Source organism: Crinia signifera, chromosome 9 (genome assembly GCF_055691185.1).
Source record: "Crinia signifera chromosome 9, ASM5569118v1, whole genome shotgun sequence".
Lineage (NCBI taxonomy): Eukaryota > Metazoa > Chordata > Amphibia > Anura > Myobatrachidae > Crinia > Crinia signifera.
The window spans coordinates 32,631,930-32,656,358 of NC_139225.1; the positions used below are offsets into that span (position 1 = coordinate 32,631,930).

Below are 24,429 nucleotides of genomic sequence, written 5' to 3' on the forward strand. Positions count from 1 at the left end.
AAGATTGGTGAGGTTGCCTGTAGCAACCAATCAACTGCCATGTATAATGTTATAGAATGCACTTGATAAAAGTTACTTGAAGCTGATCGGTTGCCATGGGCAATTTCTTAACTGGCTCAGTTCTCCACTCTTCTCAACAGTGATTCCATATTCGGGATTCGGGTATCGGCATTGACAGCGGTTTGGGGATTCTGGCGCTGGTCTTCAGACCAGTGTCAGGATTCCGGCATCGGCATTTTAACTACCAGCATCGGGAGCGCTGGTCTCAATAAAACTCTCCTCCAGTCTCCAGTTTCAAGCGTCCCCTGAAAACTCTCCTCTTCAGGCAGCGTATCCTATTCCAGAACCAGCCCCAAAATCTTTATGAACATCGATGTTCAGACATATCGGGTGTTCAACCAACCGCTCACTCCTTTCCCTCTGCACTATATATATGGGGAGAGGGATAAAGTGGAGAGAGATAGTACCAACCAATTGGCTCCTGGCATTTTTCAAAGATATCCTGTAACAGGGCAGTTATGAGCTGATTAGCTGGTACTTTATTTCTTTCCACTTTACCGCTCTCCAAAGCTTAGTACATCTGCCCCAAAATTCCTGCTGTTCCATCACAGTAAAGTCAGGCCTGGAGATTCTATTAATATAAGTGAATGCTATCAGGCTTGACAGCAAGATAAATATTTATTTTTTCAAGATTTCCAGTGAATTATTACTGTTGATGGGATTAGACCAGGATAGATCCTGAACACGTTAATTAGTAACGTAGAAGCTGGAATGTATTATATGCTGTGCTGTGCAGATATCATTTGCCAGGCTAGTGGGACTTTGGAACAGTTCCAGTATAATGTCCCTTGACCAGATCCCAGTGACCTAAGGCAGGTTTGGAAGCCTTTTGCTATTCATGGGCAGGATACAATCTACTTAAAGTCCATGTGCCAGTACTAGATTTATATATTGTATTGGCAAATGCCAGTGGCGGCTCGGGGGAGAGGTTGCAGCAAAGTTCAAAATTCAAATAGGGGAGCCACACCTGCTGCCACCAACTCATACCCTCCAACTGTACTGATTTAGCTGGTACAGTACCGTTTTTTAGTAGTCTGTACCGGCTAAATCTCCCTGTACCGATTTTTCTCTCTATCCCCGTCCACACACTCCAAAAAATGGCCACCGTCCATACAGTGTATATCTCTGGCCTCTTAGCAGCCACACGCCTGCGGCTGCAGCTCCCCTACACCTTTTCTTTTGCGAGCCCTGACTGGCTAAGCCGCCGTCAATCACTTGGGCAAGGTCACTGATTGGCCGTGCCACCTGCGGGTCCTTGGTTCAGGTAGCGCTTGCAGTCCCTCCCCGCAGGCAGCTGCGTGTGTGAGAGCAGCAGCAGCAGCAGCAGCCGGAGAGTCTGCAGCATGGAGAAGTGGTAGAGAGGGGAGCAGCATCAGGAAGGGACCGCACTGTGATCAGAGAGGATAATTCTAAATCAGCAAAACTGTCCATCAAAAGGATAGGAAAGGGGATATGGCCACGCCCCTTCACCCATGAGCACGCCTCTTTTCTGAAGTTGTACTGGGAGGGTATTCAAGAATTCCCCAGTGTAGATACGCAAAGTGTTCTTTTCATTATCAAATACTAAGGCCTAAATCTATTTGTGGAGTCAAATATTGGTCTTAGCTGGCAAATGCTCAGAACCCACAGCATGCAGCATAATACTGTGGGTTGCTTGGTCAAAGTTAACTCACTCATGTTTGTAAGGATTGGACTTGCTTCCTACCTGTTTTTCATGATCGGGCATACTTGCTACCCATATCTCTGGATAGTATCCAATGTACTTACTATGTGTTATTTTTGATAATTGACTAGCACATCTTATTTTAAACATTATTAGGTACTTATGTAATATCTGGACTCCCGTTTTTCTTATGAGAACGCGTCCCCTCGCGGGGCTCGCTGCGCTCACCACGTTTCGGGCACGGTGGCTCGCTGCGCTCGCCACACTATATAAAATCAGCGTTCTATAGGAAAAAAAATAATTCCTTGCAGGCTGCAGGATTTGGGGTAAGCCAATCTACAGCTAGCAGGAACCCCAGCGCTTTAAATCTAAGCCGTATGAAAAAGTATCACTCTGGTATTGAATATATCAAATATATCAAATATATAACAGCTGCTGCAAATCACACCTGTGGTTTTGCCTATACCCACAAATAATCAGCACTAGGAAGCAAAAGAAAAAAGAGGGGGTGGTGTGTATTGCGCTGCTGAATATATGTATAGGGATATACTCCAACCAAAAGACCAATGCGCAGAGATTGAATGACGCGGACACACTGCTTGGTACAGTTTAAATTTTATAAATTAAATAACATCAAGCAATACATACAATACAATACATAAGAAAAACAAAAAAATGTATATATATATTTAGTTATATGAAAACCACATATATATATATATATATAAGAAAGTAATAAAAATTAATAAAAAAGCACAATCCAGATAAAATAGATGCGATATATCTGTACTTGATAAATTGATTAAAATAGACAGGATAAGAAAAAATAGGGGGGGGGGGGGATATATAGGCTGTTGTTGTAGAGCCTAATATTGAACAGTCCTTAATAGGGCTAGGGTTGGACGGTTGCTGGGGGTGCTCCGCTGTAGGTAGGCCACATAAATGGTTAAAAGCCAGAGGGTTAATAGGCGTCTCACATATATGCTGTTATCCTGATATTGATTAGTAGTGGTTAGTAGATTAGAGGTCCAAGAAAATGTTATTGTTTGGTAGAATGAAATGATATAGGGTCAACTGTCATTTAGCATGTGAATGTCATGCAATAGCGATAGAATAAGGCTGGGTTCCACACAGATAGCTGTAGGTATGCAGCAGTTACATGCAGGGATTCTAGGTTTTATCTCACCCTGTTTCAGCAGTGGTCAGTAACACTTGTCCAATCTGTTGGTTGCTCCGTTCCACGGAGGGAGGAGGGCGGCCGGTGGTTGTCCTCTGTGGGTCACCTCTCTTCAGGTGCCGGCGGCTGATGGTACCTTCCCAGGGGGGCGGAGCGTCCCGAATGTACAGGCGGCAGTATTATTAGATTTGCGCTTGTTCTAGTGGAACGCCAGAAAGCTGTGGACACAGCGTGTTTGCAGGCGGCAGCGTGCAGCCCCTACGTCCCAATGTGATGACGTCAACGCGTTTCGTCTCCTTAGTAGCGTGGAGACTTTCTCAAGACGGATACTGACGATTGGTCTGTATCCTATTTATACATTTGAGTATGTATCGTTGGGCTCATCAAGCCAATTATCCTGTTCATTAAGTTGATATGTGTAAATACAGTTATTTAGATAAAAAAAGTGCAGAAACATTTCATCATTTTATCATTTTGTAATAACATTACTTGATTAAAAAAGCAGTGTGTCCGATTAGCACAATATAACCTCCTTCATTAATTTTTTAGGTATATTTTATTCCAATTGAAGCTATCAAGGGTCAGCTTAAACATGGTTAACCCTTGGGGGTACAATCACTCAGCTCCTATGGTGTCATGAGTCATCTCTTATATATTTGGCTACATCTGTCACTCAAAGTGTGTCTGGAGCTGTAACGCTGGGTTGTGGACTTCCATCTTAATTTATGATTGTCATCACCTGTTTTAAACAGGGTAATTGATAAGAAAGGTGTTTAAGCACAGGTGATGGTAATCCATAAATTAAGAAGAAAGTCCAGAAACAGAGCAATGTGTCCCTCCTGGAGAGGGTCATGTTGGGAGGTATGCACCTCCCTCCCTCCCTCCCCCCCCCCCCCCCATTCACGGCATCCCCACGATTAAATGGAACATGCAAAACACTGACATGGCTATGGTCGACAATGAAAAAGGTTGACAAGATTTATTTTTCACTTTTTCAATGTTTTCATATTCATTCTCATGTGCCGACGTGGACACCAATGAAGTGCCACACTTATGTCAACATTTACATGTGTTGACCTTTCTGTGTTGATTTTTTCTTGTGGCGATTCGCGGCACCCCCCGCGACCCCCCTCCCGCGATTTGCAGCACACCCCCTGCAATTCGCGGCACCCCCGGTGACTCCCGCGATTCGCGGCCCCACCCCGTGACACCCCCCCCTCCTGCGATTCGTGGCACCCCGCGACCCCCCCCTCCCACGATTCGCGCCAACCCCCCGGGCCCCCCCTCCCGCAGTTCACGGTGCCCCCCACAACCCCCCCTTCCGTGATTCCCCACCCCTGACCCCCCCCTCCTGTCATTGCGGCAACCCCCCGCGACCCACCCTCCCGCGATTCACTGCAACCCCCCGAGCCCCCCCTCCCACAATTCGCGGCACCCACACCCCCCCCCCCCCCGCAATTCACGGCATTAACCCACGACCCCTCCTCCCGTGATTCGCGGACACCCCTCACCTCCTCCCTCCCCCCCCCACCCCCGCGTGCGATTCACGGCAACCCCAGGATTAAATGGCACATGCAAAACATTGGCACGGCTATGGTCGACAATGAAAAAGGTTGACATGAGTTTTTGAAGATTTATTTTTCTTTTTTTGAATGTTTTCATATTCCTACTCATGTGTCAACATGGACACCGATGAAGTGCCACACTTATGTCAACATTTACATGTGTTGAACTTTCTGTGTTGATTTTTTCTTGTGGCGATTCGCGGCACCCCCCGCGACCCCCCTCCCGCGATTTGTAGCACCCCCCCCGCAATTCGCGGCACCCCCGGTGACTCCCACGATTCGCGGCCCCACCCCGTGACACCCCCCCTCCTGCGATTCGCGGCACCCCGCGCCCCCCCTCCCACGATTCGCGTCAACCCCCCGGGCCCCCCCTCCCGCGGTTCACGGTGCCCCCCACGACCCCCCCCTACCGCGATTCCCCACCCCTGACCCCCCCTCCTGTCATTGCGGCAACCCCCCACCCCCGCGACCCACCCTCTCGCGATTCACTGCAACCCCCCGCACCCCCCCCTCCCACAATTCGCGGCACCCACACCACCCCGCGACCCCCTCCCGCAATTCACGGCATCCACCCACGACCCCTCCTCCCGTGATTCGTGGACACCCCTCACCTCCTCCCTCCCCCCCACCCCCGCGCGCGATTCATGGCAACCCCAGGATTAAATGGCACATGCAAAACACTGGCACCGCTATGGTCCACAATGAAAAAGGTTGACATGAGTTTTTGAAGATTTATTTTTCTTTTTTGGAATGTTTTCATATTCATTCTCATGTGTCGACATGGACACCGATGAAGTGCCACACTTATGTCAACATTTACATGTGTTGAACTTTCTGTGTTGATTTTTTCTTGTAGCAATTTTTTCCCAGTGACAACTATGAACTATGTGCACGTCAACCTACACATCATCAACCAATTCTTTGTATAATATATAACACCTGTTCTGTTTTACTGTAGGTGTTTTAAGTCAGACCTTTTACTGCTACTATTACTGTTTATGTAAATGCATTCTGAATGACAGCAACATCCTACCATCCTTCTACAAGAATATATAACCAACTAGGTGATTCATCGCGCCCCGTGCCCCCCCCCCCTCCCGCAATTCACGGACCCCCCGTGCACCCCCCATCCCGCAATTCGCAACCCCCCTTGCGCAATTCACGCCCCCTTCCACGCTTTGCGGACCCCCGCCCTCTCCCGCGATTCGCCGACACCTGCGCCCCCCCTCCCTTGATTCACGGCACCCCCCGCGCCCCTCCCGCAATTCATGGCACCCCTAAGCCCCTCTTTAGTCCCCCGTATACTCACACACCCCTATCACTACCCAGCTTCCTGCTCTCATGAACCGTAACTTCCACCACTGGGGAGTCGCTGACGCTGTTTTGCCCACATGCCCCTATCATGCCTCATAGCCCAGATTCCTGCTCTCATGCACCCGAACTCCCACCCAGTAGGAGGAGACACTGACTAAGGGCCACCATCCTGTACTCCTGTAGTGCCACGCTGGACCCTCACCCACTGGCAGAAGCTGCACAGTATCTCCCACCCTCCTCTTTAGTCCACCTTATTCCCACACACCCCTATCACTACCCAGCCTCCTGTTTTCCTGTGTCGTGACCTCCGCCAGTGGGGAGCCGCTGGCTCAGAAACACCCTACTATACTATTGCACACACACACCTAAACAACATGCACACACAGCCCCCCCACACACCCACAAATGTCACTGTACCATCCACACTATCAATGTACATCTTACTCTGTAACCGCATTTTAATTAAACAAAACAATACACACCCCCTTCCACATCATATGCTCTCTATTTAACACATTTCACCTATAACTCAAGTTGCAATACAGGCCATCTTACATACAATTCTAACCATATTTCTCATATGCAAATATTCACAAATTAAGGGGGCGCAGCCCCTTACGACGGTGTGAAGGGCGTAGGGCGCGATGAATCACCTAGTGTTCTAATATAAGTTAATTCATTGGTATGCAGAGATCAAAGTAGAGAGATATATTATTAATTAGGTAATCACATATAATTATAATCACGGGATGAATGTTGCATCTTAAGCGCTGTTGTTATTATTAATGGAGATATAGGTAATGAACCATAATTCTAAGAGCCTACCAATATGGTGTTCATTTATAATACACTTTCATGAAAATAGGTTTCATATTTCTTATATGGTACAGTAGTCAATAAGATGACAATATGATTTGTTTTATTTTATTTAGTCTTATCCAAAGAGAGGAACAATTCCTCATAAAGTAACCATACATTTTTAACCATATTATTTAGCCATATTATTAATGATATAGATATAGATACTGTATCATAATTCTATGAGTCTTCAAATATATTATACATTTATGGTACTTTTTATGTAAGCAGATTTCATATTTCTTTTATGGTACAATGGTCAGTGAAATGATAATATATTTTATCTTATCAAAAGAGAAGAACTAATCCTCTTGTAGTGTCCATATTACACCTTGTAATCTTTTTATTATTTATTCTAGTTATTTCGATTACAGTAGATCCCGACGTTCGGGTAGCAGTCTATATTAAATCCACATCGTTTGAATCCACATTTTAGATAGGTAGATATATTACTCGTACTTTATATAGTCTAAATGTTAGAATCCCCTTCAGTAGAAAAAAAGAGAGACAATGGATAACTAAACAGTCTCCCATTGTCTACAGAATTATTAATCCCACATATAACTACTTAATGGTTAGTGGTTGTCTCCCCCGGGACATCCAGAGTGGAGAGAGGGAGGTCTGCAAACCCACACTGTCAAAATGCAGTATGGGTAGATCTCCTTCGTTCCACCCTATTGGGAAGTCCCCAGGGATCCACTTCAAACCCCAAGATGAATGTTCCCACTTATATGTCGCTCAGATACCCTCATTAACAGATAGCTTAGTTAGTCCAGACACGTGAAGTCAAGGGCCTCGTTGAGACCCTTAGGGCTCAACGTGTCCAGCTTGAAGATCCAGGCTGACTCGGCGGTACATAGGCCCTTATTCTGATCGGTGCGGATATATCCGTGTGCGTTCGGCCCGCCGATGTTTTGTGTCTGCGCATGTGCAGAGGCGTCTCTGCGCATGTGCGAGCGGGGCGTACGGCCAAATCCCGCATGATATGTGAACACTCCGAACAGGGGGTGGAGAGGGGCGTGAAGGGCTATTTGGGCTCATTACCATATGCATACGCCCCGCGTTTCATGGGAGTTCCCATGAAAATGCTGGGCGTACGTATGGTAATGCGGCCGTGACGCACGTGTAGGGGGCGGACATATGACATCGCCGGATGTCAGCTGCCCGCCCAGATCCCTGCTTTTGCACGGAAAAATGTCTGTGTGGTCTGAGGTTGCGGGTGCTGGTGGAGCACACGGTCCTGCATTCGATGGTCTGCGACCATCGAATGATGGGGGAGGTTCCCTTAGATGGAGGAGGCGTATTCCGTGAAAAATACACGTGCGGTCCGTTCGGACAGCTTCTTACCGCATACGGACGGAGTTGGCGATCCGTATGGAAGGCGGGGTTTCGCATGCACGGTCCTGGCCGCATAATCGGCTCCGGCCGCACCGATCAGAATAAGGGCCATAGTCTCCTAAATCTATCGCCCCCCCTCTTAGTAGTCACAATATGTTCCACTCCTGTTATGGTCAAAACACTGGGATCAGTCATATGTTTATCCAGGAAGTGTCGAGGGACACTATGGTTCACCAATTTCTTCAGAATATTGTTCCTATGCTCCCTAAACCTCATTTTGATGGACCTAGTGGTGCGCCCTACGTACTGGAGTTTACAGGGACACTCCAGCACGTATACGCAGTATGACGTGTCACAGTTCATAAACTGTTTTATGTTGAATGTTGTTCCATTTGAGAGTGATGTTATATTGTTCTTTTTATTCAGCATGTGTTTGCAGGTTAAACAAATATTTTTGCCACATTTAAAGTTCCCATTCGGCTTAGAAGGTAGCCAGGATAACTGCCTTTCTGTTTTTAAAGGGGGGAGTAGACTTGGGGCGATAGAGTCCTTTAAATTCCTATTCCTTCTAAACGTTATCTTAGGAGTAATGATTGATTCTTGTAGGATCTTATCGTGACTTAGGATTTCAAAGTTGTTTAACAAAATCTTCTTTATTTGATGCTATTTGTTATTATATTTCGTTATAAATGCTAGTGAGTTCTTAGTATCTCTTGGGTTTTCATTGGATGTAGTAGTATTATTTTTTGTATTTTTATTTTTTGAAACTAGAAGAGCATCTCTATTGATTTTGTCTACTTGTGAAGATGCCCTCTGTAATATATTAGTTGGATATTCTCGTCTCTTGAAGTTGAGCAACATCTGATCAGCCTGAGATTTATAATCAGAATCTAAAGTGCAATTACGACGGAGTCTTGTCAGCTGATTTTTAGGTATATTGTCTATCCAAGGCCTATAGTGGCCACTTTTGTAGTGGAGATAGTTGTTAGTCCCCACGGGTTTCATATAATTATTCGAAATGAGTGTGTTGTTATGAATGGAGAACCCAATATCCAGGAAGTTCACTGAAGTATAACTAAAAGTGTGTGTAAAGTTTAAATTAAATGTGTTAGAATTAAGATGTTTAACAAAATCAAGTGCCAAATCGTGACCCCCATTCCAAATAATAAATAGATAGTCAATGAAACGGCCATAGAGGACCAGATTCTCCTCAAATGGACCGCCCCAGGTAAGTCATTCAATCTCTGCGCATTGGTCTTTTGGTTGGAGTATATCCCTGTACATATATTCAGCAGCGCAATACACACCACCCCCTCTTTTTTCTTTTACTGTATAAAATCAACTCCATGCGTAGTTGGATAGTAGGGGTATGAAAAAATGGGGTGCATTTAACATGGGAGTCCAGATAATACATAAGTACCCATTATTATTTATGGGTAAGATGTAACAGATCTTGGAGAAAGAGAAAACGTGGAGTGGACCAGTAAACTGGAGACCAGTCGAACATGATAAACTCTTGATACAGTTGCCATTTTCTAAATAGAAGAATACTCTCTAGGCACCATATACTGTATATAGTGTTCATTCTAGCACCCGCTATCTTTGAAAACCCATGCAGTTCCTCTACCTTGCCTGGGGTGTCGCTGTCTGCTGTGGTGTTTCTAGCACAGATCTAGTTTGCATATCAGTGCTGATATACAGACCACCTCTGCTAGAAGCACTACAGCAGACAGCGACACCCCAGGCAGGGAAGAGGAACTGCATGGGTTTTCAAAGATATCATGTGCTAGAATGAACACTATGTATAGTTAATAATGTGTTTTAAAGTGCTGCATTTAGTGCAGTGAGATATCGACAGGAACCCATGAAATATGCACTGGTAAGGAATATATACGTTATTTGGTTTTGAAGTGCATTGAGATTTGAAAACAATACTTTTGAAAGCTAGACTTGAGATTACAGTAGTATGACACACCATAGAGGGGGTGTGGCAATTTCCCAAAAGGGCGTGTCTAGTTCAACATATGGGTGTGTCTATGCTTAAATGCTTGTTGTTGCGAATTATAACAATATATGTTGGGAAATTTTGATACTAACATTGCTGTCTGTTAGGATCTGTGGACCCGTAACTGCGCTTACCAGCGGGTCCCTGGGATCTTGTGGGCGATTTGCAGGTTCAGGCAGAGACTTCCGCCAGCGGCAGGAATCTTTGGCGGCGCCAGCCGAAGCAGCAGGAGGACGTGCCGGATCCTGTTTGTTGCTAGGCAATGGGTCCGGCGTGTAACTTCTGCTGCTGGGTCCACTCTCCTGCCAGTTGCCTAGCAACTTTGGCTATGAGTCCTGCCTGTTATTAAGCAGCCAGGACGCCAGCATACCCAGCAGCAGGTGCTGCTATTAGGAGACTGGTCTGTCTGGCCAGTATCTTTTAAGGAAGTCAGGCCTGGCTGCAAATGCCGGTGATAGCTTCTGCTACAGCTCATGGCTGCTTGTCAGCTATCTTTGCAGGCTCCAGTCATTCGCCTTCTTGACACCGTCTTGTGGTTTCATGGCCTCGGCCGCCTGCTGGTGATTTCAGCCACTGACTTGTTCATCGGTCCGTGTGTTCCACGTTTTCTACAGGTTGTCGCTGTTTAATTGTGTTATTTTCGTGTTTATTTTGTGGTTTACTTTGCTATTGTGTTTTGGTGTGGTGTGGTGTCTTATCTTGTGTATTGCGGGGTCTATATCCCCTGAGATTGTGCGGGGCACTATCTTGCATTTGTGACAAGATCACAGGTTTATCAGTTGTTTGCAACGAGGTCGCAGTATATTCCGTTGTTTGTGACAAGGGTTATTAGTGTTTAGTTACCTTCATTTTGCAGGTAGCCCGTTAATTCGTTCTCCTCCAGGGAATTCCAGATCCTTGTACCACGTAAGACCTGGTGGCACCGGAGTTGAAGCGGACCTAATTCACCTCTTCAAACTTAGCTATTATAGGTGAAAACTAGCACCGCAGGATCTAGTCGTCTCTAGGGAGTCGCAATAGAGGTAGAGTAGGGGCTCGCTGTGACCGCTCTAAAGAGTGGGCATGGCTGTGGGGTTCACACCCTGGATCATAACACTGTCTGCAATATGAGGTCTATTTTTTGCAACTATAAATTATCTGTGATATTTATTTTCTTCTCACTCAGCACAGTATACAAAAAAAAATGCAATTCATTCCAAATACAATTTGATCTAGTGTGATTTCATCCCTAAGAATATAAGTATGTTCTCTGTGTATTAAATGTTATTGTGAACACCTGACTGTCTGCAACGTGTAGGCATTACCTATATTTATTGGATGTGCTGTTTTCCATACCATTAACCAAATCATTATGGACACCAAATACTCTAAACAAATGTTTTTAACTAAAGAAAAATGATTAACAAAAATGCAGCAGCACGCTATAGGTCAGTTCACACCAGCACAGAAGACACTGTGTGATCATGTTCTGCTGTCTCTCTCCCTCCTGGCAAAGGTTCCCACAGTTGGCTAATGAGAGTACACCTGTTAGGTGACATCACCGGGGCAAGTCATGCAAGCATTCATTTTCTTGACCCAAAAGGTGGTTTTACGTTGTTATATAGTGCCCGATCTACTGTCTAAAGTGGTTGAAGATTATATATTTAATTGGTTTATTTTATTGCGCATATCATGCTCATTATGGTCAGGATGTCACAGATTTGTGCATTTCAGCTTACCACATCCAGGGATAGGGAGCTGAAATGTTGGTGAAATACAATTGAATACCGCCCTAATACAGCCTACATACAGGGCTATTTCAGACCATTCTCTATGCAATCAGACTAGATTTCTTAAAAAATAGCCCTACATCACTCTGTGTGTAGGGGCTATAGTGATCGCTATGCACGGACCCATGTGTCACTATCGCAAGGCGATTAATATCCATAGGCCGGATAAATCTAGTTACCTCACCGGTCAGGGCCAGTGTTCTCACCGGAGAGCACTTGCCCTGACAGATCACTCGGCACACATTGCTGTGCAGCGCTGAGAGATCTTGCGGCAGTCTAGCATCACTCAGCACAGTCGCCCCGTGTGTAGGCCCCATAGGTGTCATGTGACAATATCAGACCACTAACAGACACGGATGAGTTTGTACTGATAACGGTACAATTGGCAGTTGAAACGTTCCCCATGTAACAGAAAAAAGTTCATTCATTTTTGCAGTTCCGTGAAGATGGGTTCCTGGTTTTGGAGGGATTGTTCAGCCATGAAGAGTGTGAAGCCATGAAGCAAGAGATCGGCCAGATATTAAAAGACATGGATGTGCCGCTTCACTGCCGAACAGAGTTCTCCACCCAACAACAAGAGCAACTCAAGTGCCAGGTGGGTGAGTCTGTCGGATATAACCCACTCTCTTATGGGGTCTATTTATCAAGACTCCAGTTACAGACTAAAAAATGATCAACCCTTAGAAGTTATCTCTTATATATTTGGCTACATCTGTCACTCAAAGTGTGTCTGAAGCTGTAACGCTGGGTAGAGCCTCTGACTCACATGACTGACTCACATGACTGACTCACATGACAGAGAACCAGCCCAGTGAGCCCACAGTGCCAGACACCCTCTGCCTCTCCATGTTACACAGCAAAGACACAGCTACTCACCAGACACACCAGGTGAGCGCCCCCACCTCCATACCTCCCAACATGACCCTCTCCAGGAGGGACAGAATACTCTGTTTGTGGACTTTCATCTTAATTTATGATTGTCATCACCTGTTTTAAACAGGGTAATTGATAAGAAAGGTGTTTAAGCACAGGTGATGGTAATCCATAAATTAAGAAGAAAGTCCAGAAACAGAGCAATGTATCCCTCCTGGAGAGGGTCATGTTGGGAGGTATGCACCTCCCCCCCCCATTCACGGCAACCCCACGATTAAATGGCACATGTAAAACACTGACATGGCTATGGCCGACAATGAAAAAGGTTGACATGAGTTTTTGAAGATTTATTTTTCACTTTTTCAATGTTTTCATATTCATTCTCATGTGTCGACATGGACACCAATGAAGTGCCACACTTATGTCAACATTTACATGTGTTGACCTTTCTGTGTTGATTTTTTCTTGTGGCGATTCGCGGCACCCCCCGGCGACCCCCCTCCCGCGATTCGAAGCACACCCCCCGCAAATTCGCGGCGACTCCCGCGATTTGCGGCCCCACCCCGTGACACCCCGCGACCCCCCCTCCCACGATTTGCCCCAACCCCCCGGGCCCCCCCTCCCGCGGTTCGCGGTACCCCCTACCCCCCGCGACCCCCCCTACCGCGATTCCCCCCCTGACCCCCCCTCCTGTCATTGAGGCAACCCCCCGCCCCCGCGACTCACCCTCCCACGATTCACTGCAACCCCCCGAGTCCCCCCTCCCACGATTCGCGGCACCCACACCCCCCCCCCCCCGCGACCCCCCTCCCGCAATTCACGGCATCCACCCACGACCCCTCCTCCCGTGATTCGTGGACACCCCCTCACCTCCTCCCTCCCCCCCCACCCCCGCTCGCGATTCACGGTAACCCCAGGATTAAATGGCACATGCAAAACACTGACACGGCTATTGTCGACAATGAAAAAGGTTGACATGAGTTTTTGAAGATTTATTTTTCTTTTTTGAATGTTTATATATTCATTCTCATATGTCGACATGGACACCAATGAATTGCCACACTTATGTCAACATTTATATGTGTTGACCTTTCTGTGTTGATTTTTTCTTGTAGCTACTTTTTTCCAGTGACAACTATGGGCACGTCAACCTACACATCATCAACCAATTCTTCGTATAATATATAACACCTGTTCTGTTTTACTGTAGGTGTTTTAAGTCAGATCTTTTACTGCTACTATTACTGTTTATGTAAATGCATTCTGTATGACAGCAACATCCTACCATCCTTCTACAAGAATATATAACCAACTAGGTGATTCATCGCGCCCCGTGCCCCCCCTCCCGCAATTTACGGCCCCCCCGTGCACCCCCCCTCCCACGATTCACATCACCCCCCGCACACCCCCCCTCCCGCAATTCGCAACCCCCCCCTCCCGCAATTCACGCCCCCTCCCATGTTTTGCGGACCCCCGCCCTCTCCCGCGATTCGCGGACACCTGCGCCCCCTCCCTCCCTTGATTCACGGCACCCCCCGCGCCCCTCCCACAATTCACAGCACCCCTAAGCCCCTCTTTAGTCCCCCGTTCACAAATTAAGGGGGCGCAGCCCCTTACGACGGTGTGAAGAGCACCCGTAGGGCGCGATGAATCACCTAGTTCATAATCAAAGGTATTTACCGGACGACTCCTGCCAATGGGACAGATGTATTAAGCCTGAAGAGATAAAGTGAAAGGAGATAATGAACCAGCCAATCAACTACCAACTGTAATTTTCAAACACAGCTGATTGGCTGGTGCATTATCTCCTTTCACTTTATCTCCACTTTTTCTCCACTTTATCTTTTCACCAAGCTTAATACATCTGCCCCAATATGGGCTAGTCTCAGGGAAGATAGCATGATGCAATCACGGCATAGGTTATCACTTTACTGCCAGGTTTGGGTCTATGTCACCTGGATGCATGTGTGCAAGAGTATGCTGCAAAATGGCAGAGTTGTAGCACCTCAAGTCAACGTCTGCTTCGGGGGATCGAGCGTAATACATTGCAGTAGCGCACGCAGGGGGGTTTCCGAGAACCCAGAAACCCCCCCAGGAGTCTAAGGGCCCTAGGCTGAAAGCTGAGGGTCCCCTCTTTCCAAGAGTACAAGAATTTTTAAAATCGGACTTGGGAACCGGAGATATCTGACTTCAAAGCAGTGGTCCCCATCCAAGCCTGTTAATTGTACTTCCCAGTCAGATATTTCAGGTTCTGTCTGACTTAGAGTTTTTCTGAGGGTATATTCCAAAAGCTGGGACTCTCCTCCTTTGAGGGATACTAGTAGCTTGTCTCTACTGTGCCCAGAACCAGAGATATCAGCCTTCCGGCAGCTGGTTACTGCTCCAGCTCCACACACCTGGTTTGTAGTTTTATATTCTCGTTGGCAGATTGCTCTGCCTCCTGAACTCTGATCCCCTAGTCCCCAGTACCATTTGGTAGGGGGGATTCTCTAGTGTAAAGAGTGCCTAATCCCTCCCCCCCCAAGTGTAAAGAGTGCCTAACCCCCCCGTACCTGCCCTGTGCCCCCACCTCCCCTCCCCTTGTACTTACCTGCACGGGATGCAGGGCAGTGGGGAGGCAGCGGGGGTCCATGCAGGGTACAGGCAGTCCCAGTGCCTGATGAGAACTAGTAGTTCTCACTTTGTGCATATGTAATGAGTGTACGTGCATACTAATGAGCCGCTCATTACATATGCGCATATGTAATGCACAGCTCTTTATTATGCACGTGCACTCATTAAACATGCACAAAGTGAGAACTACTAGGTCTCATCAGGCACTGGGACTGCCTGGAGGCTAAATAACGTTTAAGAGGCATTCCCACTGCCTCTTAAACGTTATTTTAACGTGTAGGACTCTGCTTTAAAAACGGGTTGAAATACCATTTAACTTTAAACGGTATTTCAACTCTGGCACTTTCCCACTGCAGCCTTAAAACGGTAAATTGCGCTGAAAATCGGCAATTTACCGTTTTTTAGCTGCAGTGGGCATTAGTGGCTTTTTTATAAATCAGGTGGTGGTGGTGGGGGGTGCGGACATTATTGTTGTGCCTAGGGGCGCCCTCATTCCTAAATCCACCCCTGGTAATTAGTGGAAATTACTGATCCAGGCCCTACATGCTGAGCGGTGGATATAATACCCCCAACCACCCGCGGGACATCAAAGCATATATTGGGTCACCTAAGTGTTCATCTCCGTGCTTTGCTCCGCCCCTCTGGAAACCCCCTTCTGAAAATCCTGCGTTTGCCCCTGCATTGTAGATGATGGGGACTGCAGTCATTTACTGAATGTGCATCATAAGATTAGTCTTTCTTTCTCTTTATGTCTTTCTATCTTTCTTTCTTTTTCTTTCGCTTATCAGTGACATTTATCAAGTAATATTTGTGGCTAAATCGGTTATCCACAAATATTAAGTATCACCCTAATGTATCACAGGTGACCGCAGCAGGAATCTCCGATCCCTGCTGCCATCTCCCCCCTGCAGCGCCACCAGCTGCATCCCCCATTCTGGTATGGCGATAACCCATGGTAGCCTATGGCTACACATTGCACTGCCTGGGCGGCAGTGTGGTCAGTGGGGTCCCATGCGCAGACCCCCCCCCCCCCCCCGGCTTCCGGCTCCGGCCATCGCAGGGACGGGCTCTTTTTGGTGCCCTGTCCCTCCGCATAGCATGTGATACATTGGGGTGAAATGATCGCAATTTAAAATGCGATCCTGGATGGTAATATTCCGCCCAGATCGCATTGTAAATGCGATCAATGATAAATTCTTTCTTTCTCTTTCTGTATTTAGTTTTCTTTCGCATATCTATCTAACCATTCTGTTTATTTCTTTCTCTATTTCTTTATATCTATCTATTGTCCCTGTTTCCTCATTAGTATCGTGTCTGAGGGTGTAACCCGTCTCTCCATTGTTCCCGTCAGGGAAATGCTGATTATTTCCTTAGCAGCGGAGACAAGATCCGCTTTTTCTTTGAGAAAGGCGTGTTCAGTGACAAAGGTAATACATTGTTCCTCTATACTTCACACCATAATCACAACCATAAAATGGACCCTTTCATCTCCCTGCTCGTGAGATCTTATAACTAGTGGAGATGGAAGCTAACCAGAGACAGAAGTAGGATCTGTTGTTAAAGATCCAGGGCTGGTGCAAGGCACCGGAGCGCCCTAGGCGAGTCGGGGGCGCCTGGTGCCGGGGGGGTGTACCTGTCCTGCGGCTGTGTATATAAAGCTTGCAGCAGCGGGGGGTCCCTGCAGTCAAGAAATAACGAGCGCTATCCGCCTGGCTACGCGGAAGTGCTTCTGTTTCCACAACAGAAGCGCTTCCGCGTAGCCAGGCGGATAGCGCTCGTTATTTCTTGACTGCAGGCTGCAGGGACCCCCCGCTGCCGCCGCAAGCTTTATATACACAGCCGCAGGACAGGTACCCCCGCGGCAGGGGGGGGGGGGGGGGGGGGGGCGAAATGCCGCCCTCCAGTGGCCGGCTCCCTAGGCAAATGCCTAGATTTGCCTAGTGGTGGTGCCGGCCCTGTAAAGATCTAATATAAAGCTCATTCTATAAATGAGAGTTCTCTCAACTGTGTGGATACAGAGATATTGGCTTGTGGCAGGGGACTTTATGTCATTGCAGATGTCTGCCTGTTTTTGGTGATATTGAAAGTCCATAATTTACAGAAACTGGAGATTGAGTTGGGGCAATGGCACATCACACCCTTTGTTGTACAATAGACTTGACACCCATGTTGGAATGTAATGGGATATCTTGCAAAGCCTACCATACTGGTGTCATCATTTTTAAGTATCCATACTGCTTTCTTTTCTCTGATTGTCTGATTCTTTTCAGCCAATCAGAGCATGACTTATAGATGGCGCCTTCTTTAACTAGCTTTCTCTGTATAGCCATATTGAGCCATGGCTCACCAAGGCCTATTGGGTGCCGGACGGGGTCCCGACAGTCATTTACCCGACATCGGGATCCTGACTGTTAAAACATAGACAGATGGGTTCCCGATGACTACCGGCTATTCTCCCTCGTGGGGGGTCCACGAACCCCATAGAGGAAGAATAGAATAGGTGGCGAGTGTAGCAAGCCACCGTGCCCACAGTGTGGTGAGCGCAGCGAGCCCGCAAGGAGCTTTGTTGCCCTCGCCATGCTGTCTGAGTCCGGCCAGTCAGGATAACGACGTCGGGCTAATGACTGTCGGAACCCTATACCACACCCGGCCTATTGTTGTCAGCTGCAATACAATACATAGAACAATACAGAAGGGCAGTGGTTTCCAAAGATTTTCAGGCTAAGGCACCCTTTGGGTCTCCATGACTTTTTCAAGGCACACTTAAGCTAAAATAATTAAAATTGGTAACTAGGTGGCTTGTGTGAAAACTTCACATGCAAATAAAATACGATTCATTTTATAGTGAGGTTGGTGGTTTGTAGTAGGATGATATCCAGCATGGTGGATATTAATTAACGAGCGATAGTGACGCGCGGGGAAATGCATTGCTATCGCCCCTCTACAAGTAGTCATGTCCCCACCCTTGCATCTCTCTGTCCCTACCCCTGCACCTCTCCATCCCTTTGTCACCGCTGCATCTCTCCGTCCCCTCATCCCTACACCTCTCTGTCCCCAGCTACATCTCACTATTCCCCATAATATTCAAATATAAAGCATTAAAAAAATCCACAAACCTGCACATTTTCTATCCTAGACAGCTGGTGGGCGGCAGTTGATGGTCGAGCATGTGAGCGGCAAGGCGGTGGCCAGGGTGAACAGCAGTCAATGGTTGGGCAGCAGAGTGATGACCAGGTCAGGCAGCAGAGCGATGTCAGGCCCATGGCCGGGCAGGCAGCTGGGTCCTGTCTCCTTCCCTGCAGCCTGAAACCGCAGAAGCCAGCCATAACTGCCTGCGCTGCTGGCTGTGATCGCTGGCTGACAGCTGTGGGAGCAGTGCTGCCGATCTGATTGCTGACAGACATTCAATCCACAGCTGGAGGGGGCTTTCAGTGAGGGGGGCCTAGGGGTACTGACCGCCAGAGACACTTTTCTGCTGTGTACACTGCAGCAGCTGCCACTATCTAACCCCACGCACAGGTAAGTACCGTACGATACCTGCTCATTCCTCCCCCGCTGCGGCTGGATGACTCAGACTCATCCTGCATGTACGCCGCTCCCAGCACTCACACCAGTGCGTCAGTCACTACCTGCCTCCCTTCCCGGCGCTCACTCCCTGCCCCACTCCCGGCACTAACTCTACGCTCCCCTGATGGGCGCTAACTCCCCAGACTCACTCTACGCACCCCGCTCCCGGTGATAACTCCAGGCCCCCTGCCCGGTGCTATTTACAAAGGGAGCTGACTTTAGGGACACTGGCACCGCGGCACCCCTGTCACTACGCTGTGGCACCCCAGGGAACTGCGGCGCAGAGTTTGGGATCCACTGCAGTAGGGGATTAGCATAGGATTAAATCCAACAACTTTATCTCACTTAGGGCCTTATTCTAGTTCAATCTTAGAGGTAAATTCCTTCTGAAATGGACAAAACCATGTGCACTGCAGGTGGGGCAGATATAACATGTGCAGAGAGAATTAGATTTGGGTGGGGTTTTTCTTCAAAGTGAGATCTATATTGCAGTGTAGAAATAAAGCAGTCAGTATTTACCCTGCACAGAAACAAAATAACTCACCCAAATCTAATCTGCATGTTACATCTACCCCCCTGCAGTGCACATGGTTTTGTCCATTTCAGAAGGAATTTGCCTCTAAGGGCAGTATTCAATGAAAAAAATTTGCTGTGCATGGCGAGAGATTTTTTCTCTCGCCATGCACTCGCCCTGTTCCGGAGGGCTCGCTGCCACTCCTGCTCCCTCTATTCAATGTGGTTAAGACTCGCCACCACTCGCGGCGAGTCTTAACCCCTGCAGCGGACGAGCATCCGCGGCAGGGAGCCATGGGACGGTGGCAGCCAGGGAGATTAAAGTCTCCCTGGCTGCCCCAGAACATATGTGGAGGGGAGGTGGGCTCCCCGGGACCCAGGCAGCACAAGCTGCCCCCCCCCTATAGCCAGCGGGGGACCCAGTATTCACTGCACCCGATCGTGCATATGTAATGATCGGATGCAGTGAATATATGAATATCTAATGAGCGGCTCGAGAGCTCCGGCCCCCTGCTGGCTGCTCTGTGTAAAAAAAAAAAAAGAAATTAAAAAAATATATTTTTTTAAATTAAATATATATTCATGTGCTATAAGCACATAAATAAAAATAACATGCCCCTTCACAGAAAAAAAATCCAAAATTAAAAAAAAAAAAACTTTTAGTTTAAAAGTTCACATTCCAGCTCTCCATGAAAAGATGGAGAATTGCTACACGGAGAGAGACGGCGAAAATCACTTAGAAAGACGGCGAATATTTCACATTGAATAGGGTTGCTCGCTTTTGGAGAGCAAAATGCTCCGTCCAAGGCGAAAAAAGCACAAATTCGCAATAAAACAGGGCGAATTTTTCTCATTGAATACTGCCCTAAGAGTGAACTAGAATAAGTCCCTTAATCCTAGTGAAGGGCTAGATGAGGTTGCCTCTATCTGTATCGAGATCATTTGTAACGGTATATGGTATTTTTTTTTTACAAACTATATTTTTAAATTGTATTTTAATATATTTCCCATTTAAATATGTTCTGCAGGGTATATACAGATGTTTCTATATACATCTAGCCTCCTTGCACATTAATCAGCCTTTCTAGTTGCACCATGCTGAACATTTGCTTGTGTGCAATTTTTTCCATTACAGTGCATCTTATTTGTAAAATGGTGTGAATAAGCTGCACAAACAGCTTATGCGTGATATGCAGCATCCCTATATTCTGTGTGTGACCGCGGCTGTATCGGCACAATAAATATGTTACGGTCAATGGCGTAACTAGATATTTGTAGGACTCATACCAAAAGTTTGTAAGGGCCCCTATGTACCATCCAATGGTAAAAGTGTATATAACGTGTAACATTGACAGGGAAGGTGGGCTGCAGATATTTCCGGTGGGGGGGGGGGGGCTGTATTTATAGTTACACCACTGCCTATGGTAGCTACACCCCTGTATATAATACATGTAACTGTGACAGGGAAGGTGGGCCCTCTCTCCACTCTGGCCCCATAGTAGCCACACCCCTATATATATAACACATGTAACTGTGACAGGGAAGATGGCCCCTCTCAGCTCTGGGCCCCATAGCAGCTGCACTCCCTGCACCTATGGAAGTTACACCCTGTATATAACACATGTAACTGTGTCTGGGAAGGTGGCCCCTCTCAGCTCTGGGCCCCATAGCAGCTGCACTCCCTGCAACTATGGTAGCTACACCCTGTATATAACACATGTAACTGTGACAGGGAAGGTGGCCCCTCTCAGCTCTGTCCCCATAGCAGCTGCACTCCCTGTACCTATGGTAGCTACACCCTGAATATAACACATGTAACTGTGACAGGGAAGATGGCCCCTCTCAGCTCTGGGCCCCACAGCCGCTGCAGTCCCTGCTCCTCTGGTAGTTACCCTTGGTTACATTGCTTTCCAGTAAAATACTGTACTATTCGCTCTATTGTGCATCCTATTTGCGCAGATTTGGGAATAAGAAGCACTGTTATAGAGACAGTCGCACACAAAGACGCTCGGCGCTGCCGAGTCACACGGAGCGCATGTGTTATGTGTAACGTAGCTTACAACGCACGGAGAATAGATGTAAGTGGACACTTCTGTATGTTATAGCAAATGAATGGGTCAAAAAAGTAACCAGTGGACACCTTTTAAATCTGTCATAAACACTGCTCTATACTACTAGGCATGGATAATGCCACTAGAGATCATTAATACAGTTTTCTCTTCTCCAGGGGACTTTCTGGTTGCAAGAGAAAAATCTGTGAATAAAGTGGGACACGGTAAGGATACTTGGAATGTATGTTTATGTTGAGACATAGGTTATATTGTACCTCTCATCCGATTGGTTCCCCTCCCAGCATTACACCTGCTGTGCATGCGCAGATGAACTCTTGGGTCATAAACCAAAACATCCAGGAACTGGGAACCATCGCAAAGGGCGGCTCTTATTGGTAGAGCTGCCCTTTACGATATAATTTGCATATGTTAGTATATACGCCATTAGTATTGCGGCGTTAAGTGGCATGATGTTTCCTGCAAGGTTGGTACATCCTGCCCACAGTAATACAGTCCACATATCAACAAATGCCATCAATTCTAAAATGATCGCCATCATTCCTGGGGGTGAGAATTCAGACTGGGGGGTGGAATCTTTTTGTGTTTTTGCATATAGCTGTAACCCAATACATACAATACATTTATTCTATTGTCTCCTGAGAACAAGTATAGGATGGTCAAGTTTAGACATAGGCCAGATGTGCTAAGCTTCAAAAAGTGATACAGTGGAGAGAGATAAACTACAAGCCAATCAGCTCCTGTCATGTTACATGGTTTGAAAAATACAAGAAAAGGGGGGATGGTTGGATGCGCTAGTGAATAATTGTAACAGTAATTATATATGAAAAGGAAAACCTGGTCAGGTGTGAAAAAGAGGAATATGCAATTTATTATACAATACAATAAAAAAGACAGTGTAATACACAATATTAAATTTTAAAATTCATTTAGGACAGAAGGTTAATAGTCACCCATTTTGATGTCCTTGTGCCAGTCCTTTAGAGGAAAAACCCCAGAGGGTAACTCTTGTATATTGGTCCAGGGAACACGAGATTTTTAATCCAATTGGTATGTACTCTTGGGGAAGAGTGGGAATAATTTGGTGATTCCACAACGAAGTGCCGGGCCTTTAGGAGGTGGTGTACCTCCAAGAAATTTTGTATGCCACGGATGTTGGCAGTATGAAGAGTGGGGATATTCTGGTACTTTCCACAACGAGGTGCCGGGCCTTTTAAGGTGGTGGCGTACCTCCAAAAAATTCTGTGTGCCACGGATGGTGGTATTGTGACCAGTCCACTTTGTTCTCCCAATACGATTTAGTAATGAACCATTTACGAGTGGGATTCCTTGGATTTGTCAGGTGTATAGATGAAATAAAAACTGGCAAGGGTTGTTGGCAGGGGTGAGATTAACCATGGGTCCTTTTAGAGTAGTCACCAACGCGTTTCACTGGCTACAGCAGCTTTTTCAAGAAAAAGGGAAAGTACCAGAATATCCCCACTCTTCATACTACCAACATCCGTGGCATACAAAATTTCTTGGAGGTACGCCACCTCCTAAAGGCCCGGCACTTCGTTGTGGAATCACCAAATTATTCCCACTCTTCCCCAAGAGTACATACCAATTGGATTAAAAATCTCGTGTTCCCTGGACCAATATACAAGAGTTACCCTCTGGGGTTTTTCCTCTCAAGGACTGGCACAAGGACATCAAAATGGGTGACTATTAACCTTCTGTCCTAAATGAATTTTAAAATGTAATATTGTGTATTACACTGTCTTTTTTATTGTATTGTATAATAAATTGCATATTCCTCTTTTTCACACCTGACCAGGTTTTCCTTTTCATATATAATTACTGTTACAATTATTCACTAGCGCATCCAACCATCCCCCCTTTTCTTGTACATACTGTATTGGAGGTGACTCCTCCTTTTTATTGGATTGCTGCTTCTGGCCAAGCACACCCATACCAAGCGCCTTTTCAATATAGTTTATCTATATTTACTTTTTTATGGTTTGAAAAATGTCAGCTTGGATCTGATTGGCTTGTACTTTTTCTCTCTCCACTTTATCACTTGTTGAAGCTTGCTGCATCTGCCTAATTAAATTCCAGTCTGAAGAAAACTTAATATAAATTTATACATTCATTGAGCAGTATGTACTAAGCATGGCATCCATGGTGAGATACATCCTGCCACGTATCCGCAGTGTTAATTATGCCTGCTTGTAGCTAGCATTGCGATTAAAGCCCAAAGGATTACTCTCCAGATAAGAGCTGTCCTGTGCGATAGATAACAATCTTACTTTTAAAATCTCTTCTCCAGGAGAAGCCAGAAGAGAAGATGGGGGAAATGTACTAAGATGTGTATTCTACTTCACATGTGATGTTGCTATGGGCAACCAATCAGATCCTGGGCCAGATGCACTAAGCTTCAAAAGTGATCAAATGGAGAGTGATAAACAGCCAGCCAATCAGCTCCTGCCTGACATTTTTCAAACCCAGCCTGTAACACAGCAGGCAGGAGCTGATTGGCTGGCTGTTTATCACTCTCCATTTGATCACTTTTGAAGCTTAGTGCATCTGGCCCCCTGTCTACTATCTTCTAGAGCAGGGCTGGGCAACACCTGCCCTCCAGATGTTGATGAACTACACATCCCAGCATGCCTTGCATCAGTTTCAGCATGGCCACATAGCAAAACTAATGCGAAGTATCCTGGGATGTGTAGTTCATTAACATCTGGAGGGCCGGTGTTGCCCAGCCCTGTTCTAGAGGGTGCTAAATAAATAAGAAGTAGATTCTGATTGGTTGCCCATAGCAACATCACATGTGAAGTAGAATACACATCTTAGTAAATTTCCCCCCGATGCGTCTTGCCACTATGGGGGGTGTAGCAGGGCTGCCCATCATTAGATCCCGCCCCAAAGATGTCCCGATTCGCAGATCCACAGGTGGAGGTGGGGTTAAATGACATAAATGTGCACCATTTAATCCCGCCCCCTCCATACAACATCCACTATTCCCTATATGATCTCCTCAGTAGGAAAGAGATTATATGTGGG

At 46.5% G+C, this 24,429-nt stretch overlaps 1 protein-coding gene across 2 annotated transcripts in view; it reads left to right on the top strand.

Annotated features, from left to right (window-relative positions):
• LOC146035354 (phytanoyl-CoA dioxygenase domain-containing protein 1-like) overlaps positions 1-24,429 on the top strand; it is a 63,808-nt gene that overhangs the window by 33,287 nt on the left and 6,092 nt on the right. The window contains exons 1-4 of one of the 2 annotated variants that reach the window (XM_083158750.1): positions 10,371-10,594; positions 12,186-12,344; positions 16,587-16,662; positions 21,543-21,590. In XM_083158750.1, coding sequence (XP_083014876.1) covers positions 10,454-10,594; positions 12,186-12,344; positions 16,587-16,662; positions 21,543-21,590 — 424 coding nt within the window. In that variant the 5' untranslated portion in view covers positions 10,371-10,453. Of the gene's footprint in view, positions 1-10,370; positions 10,595-12,185; positions 12,345-16,586; positions 16,663-21,542; positions 21,591-24,429 lie in introns of those variants that run through there. The other variant, XM_083158751.1, reaches the window with a different exon arrangement.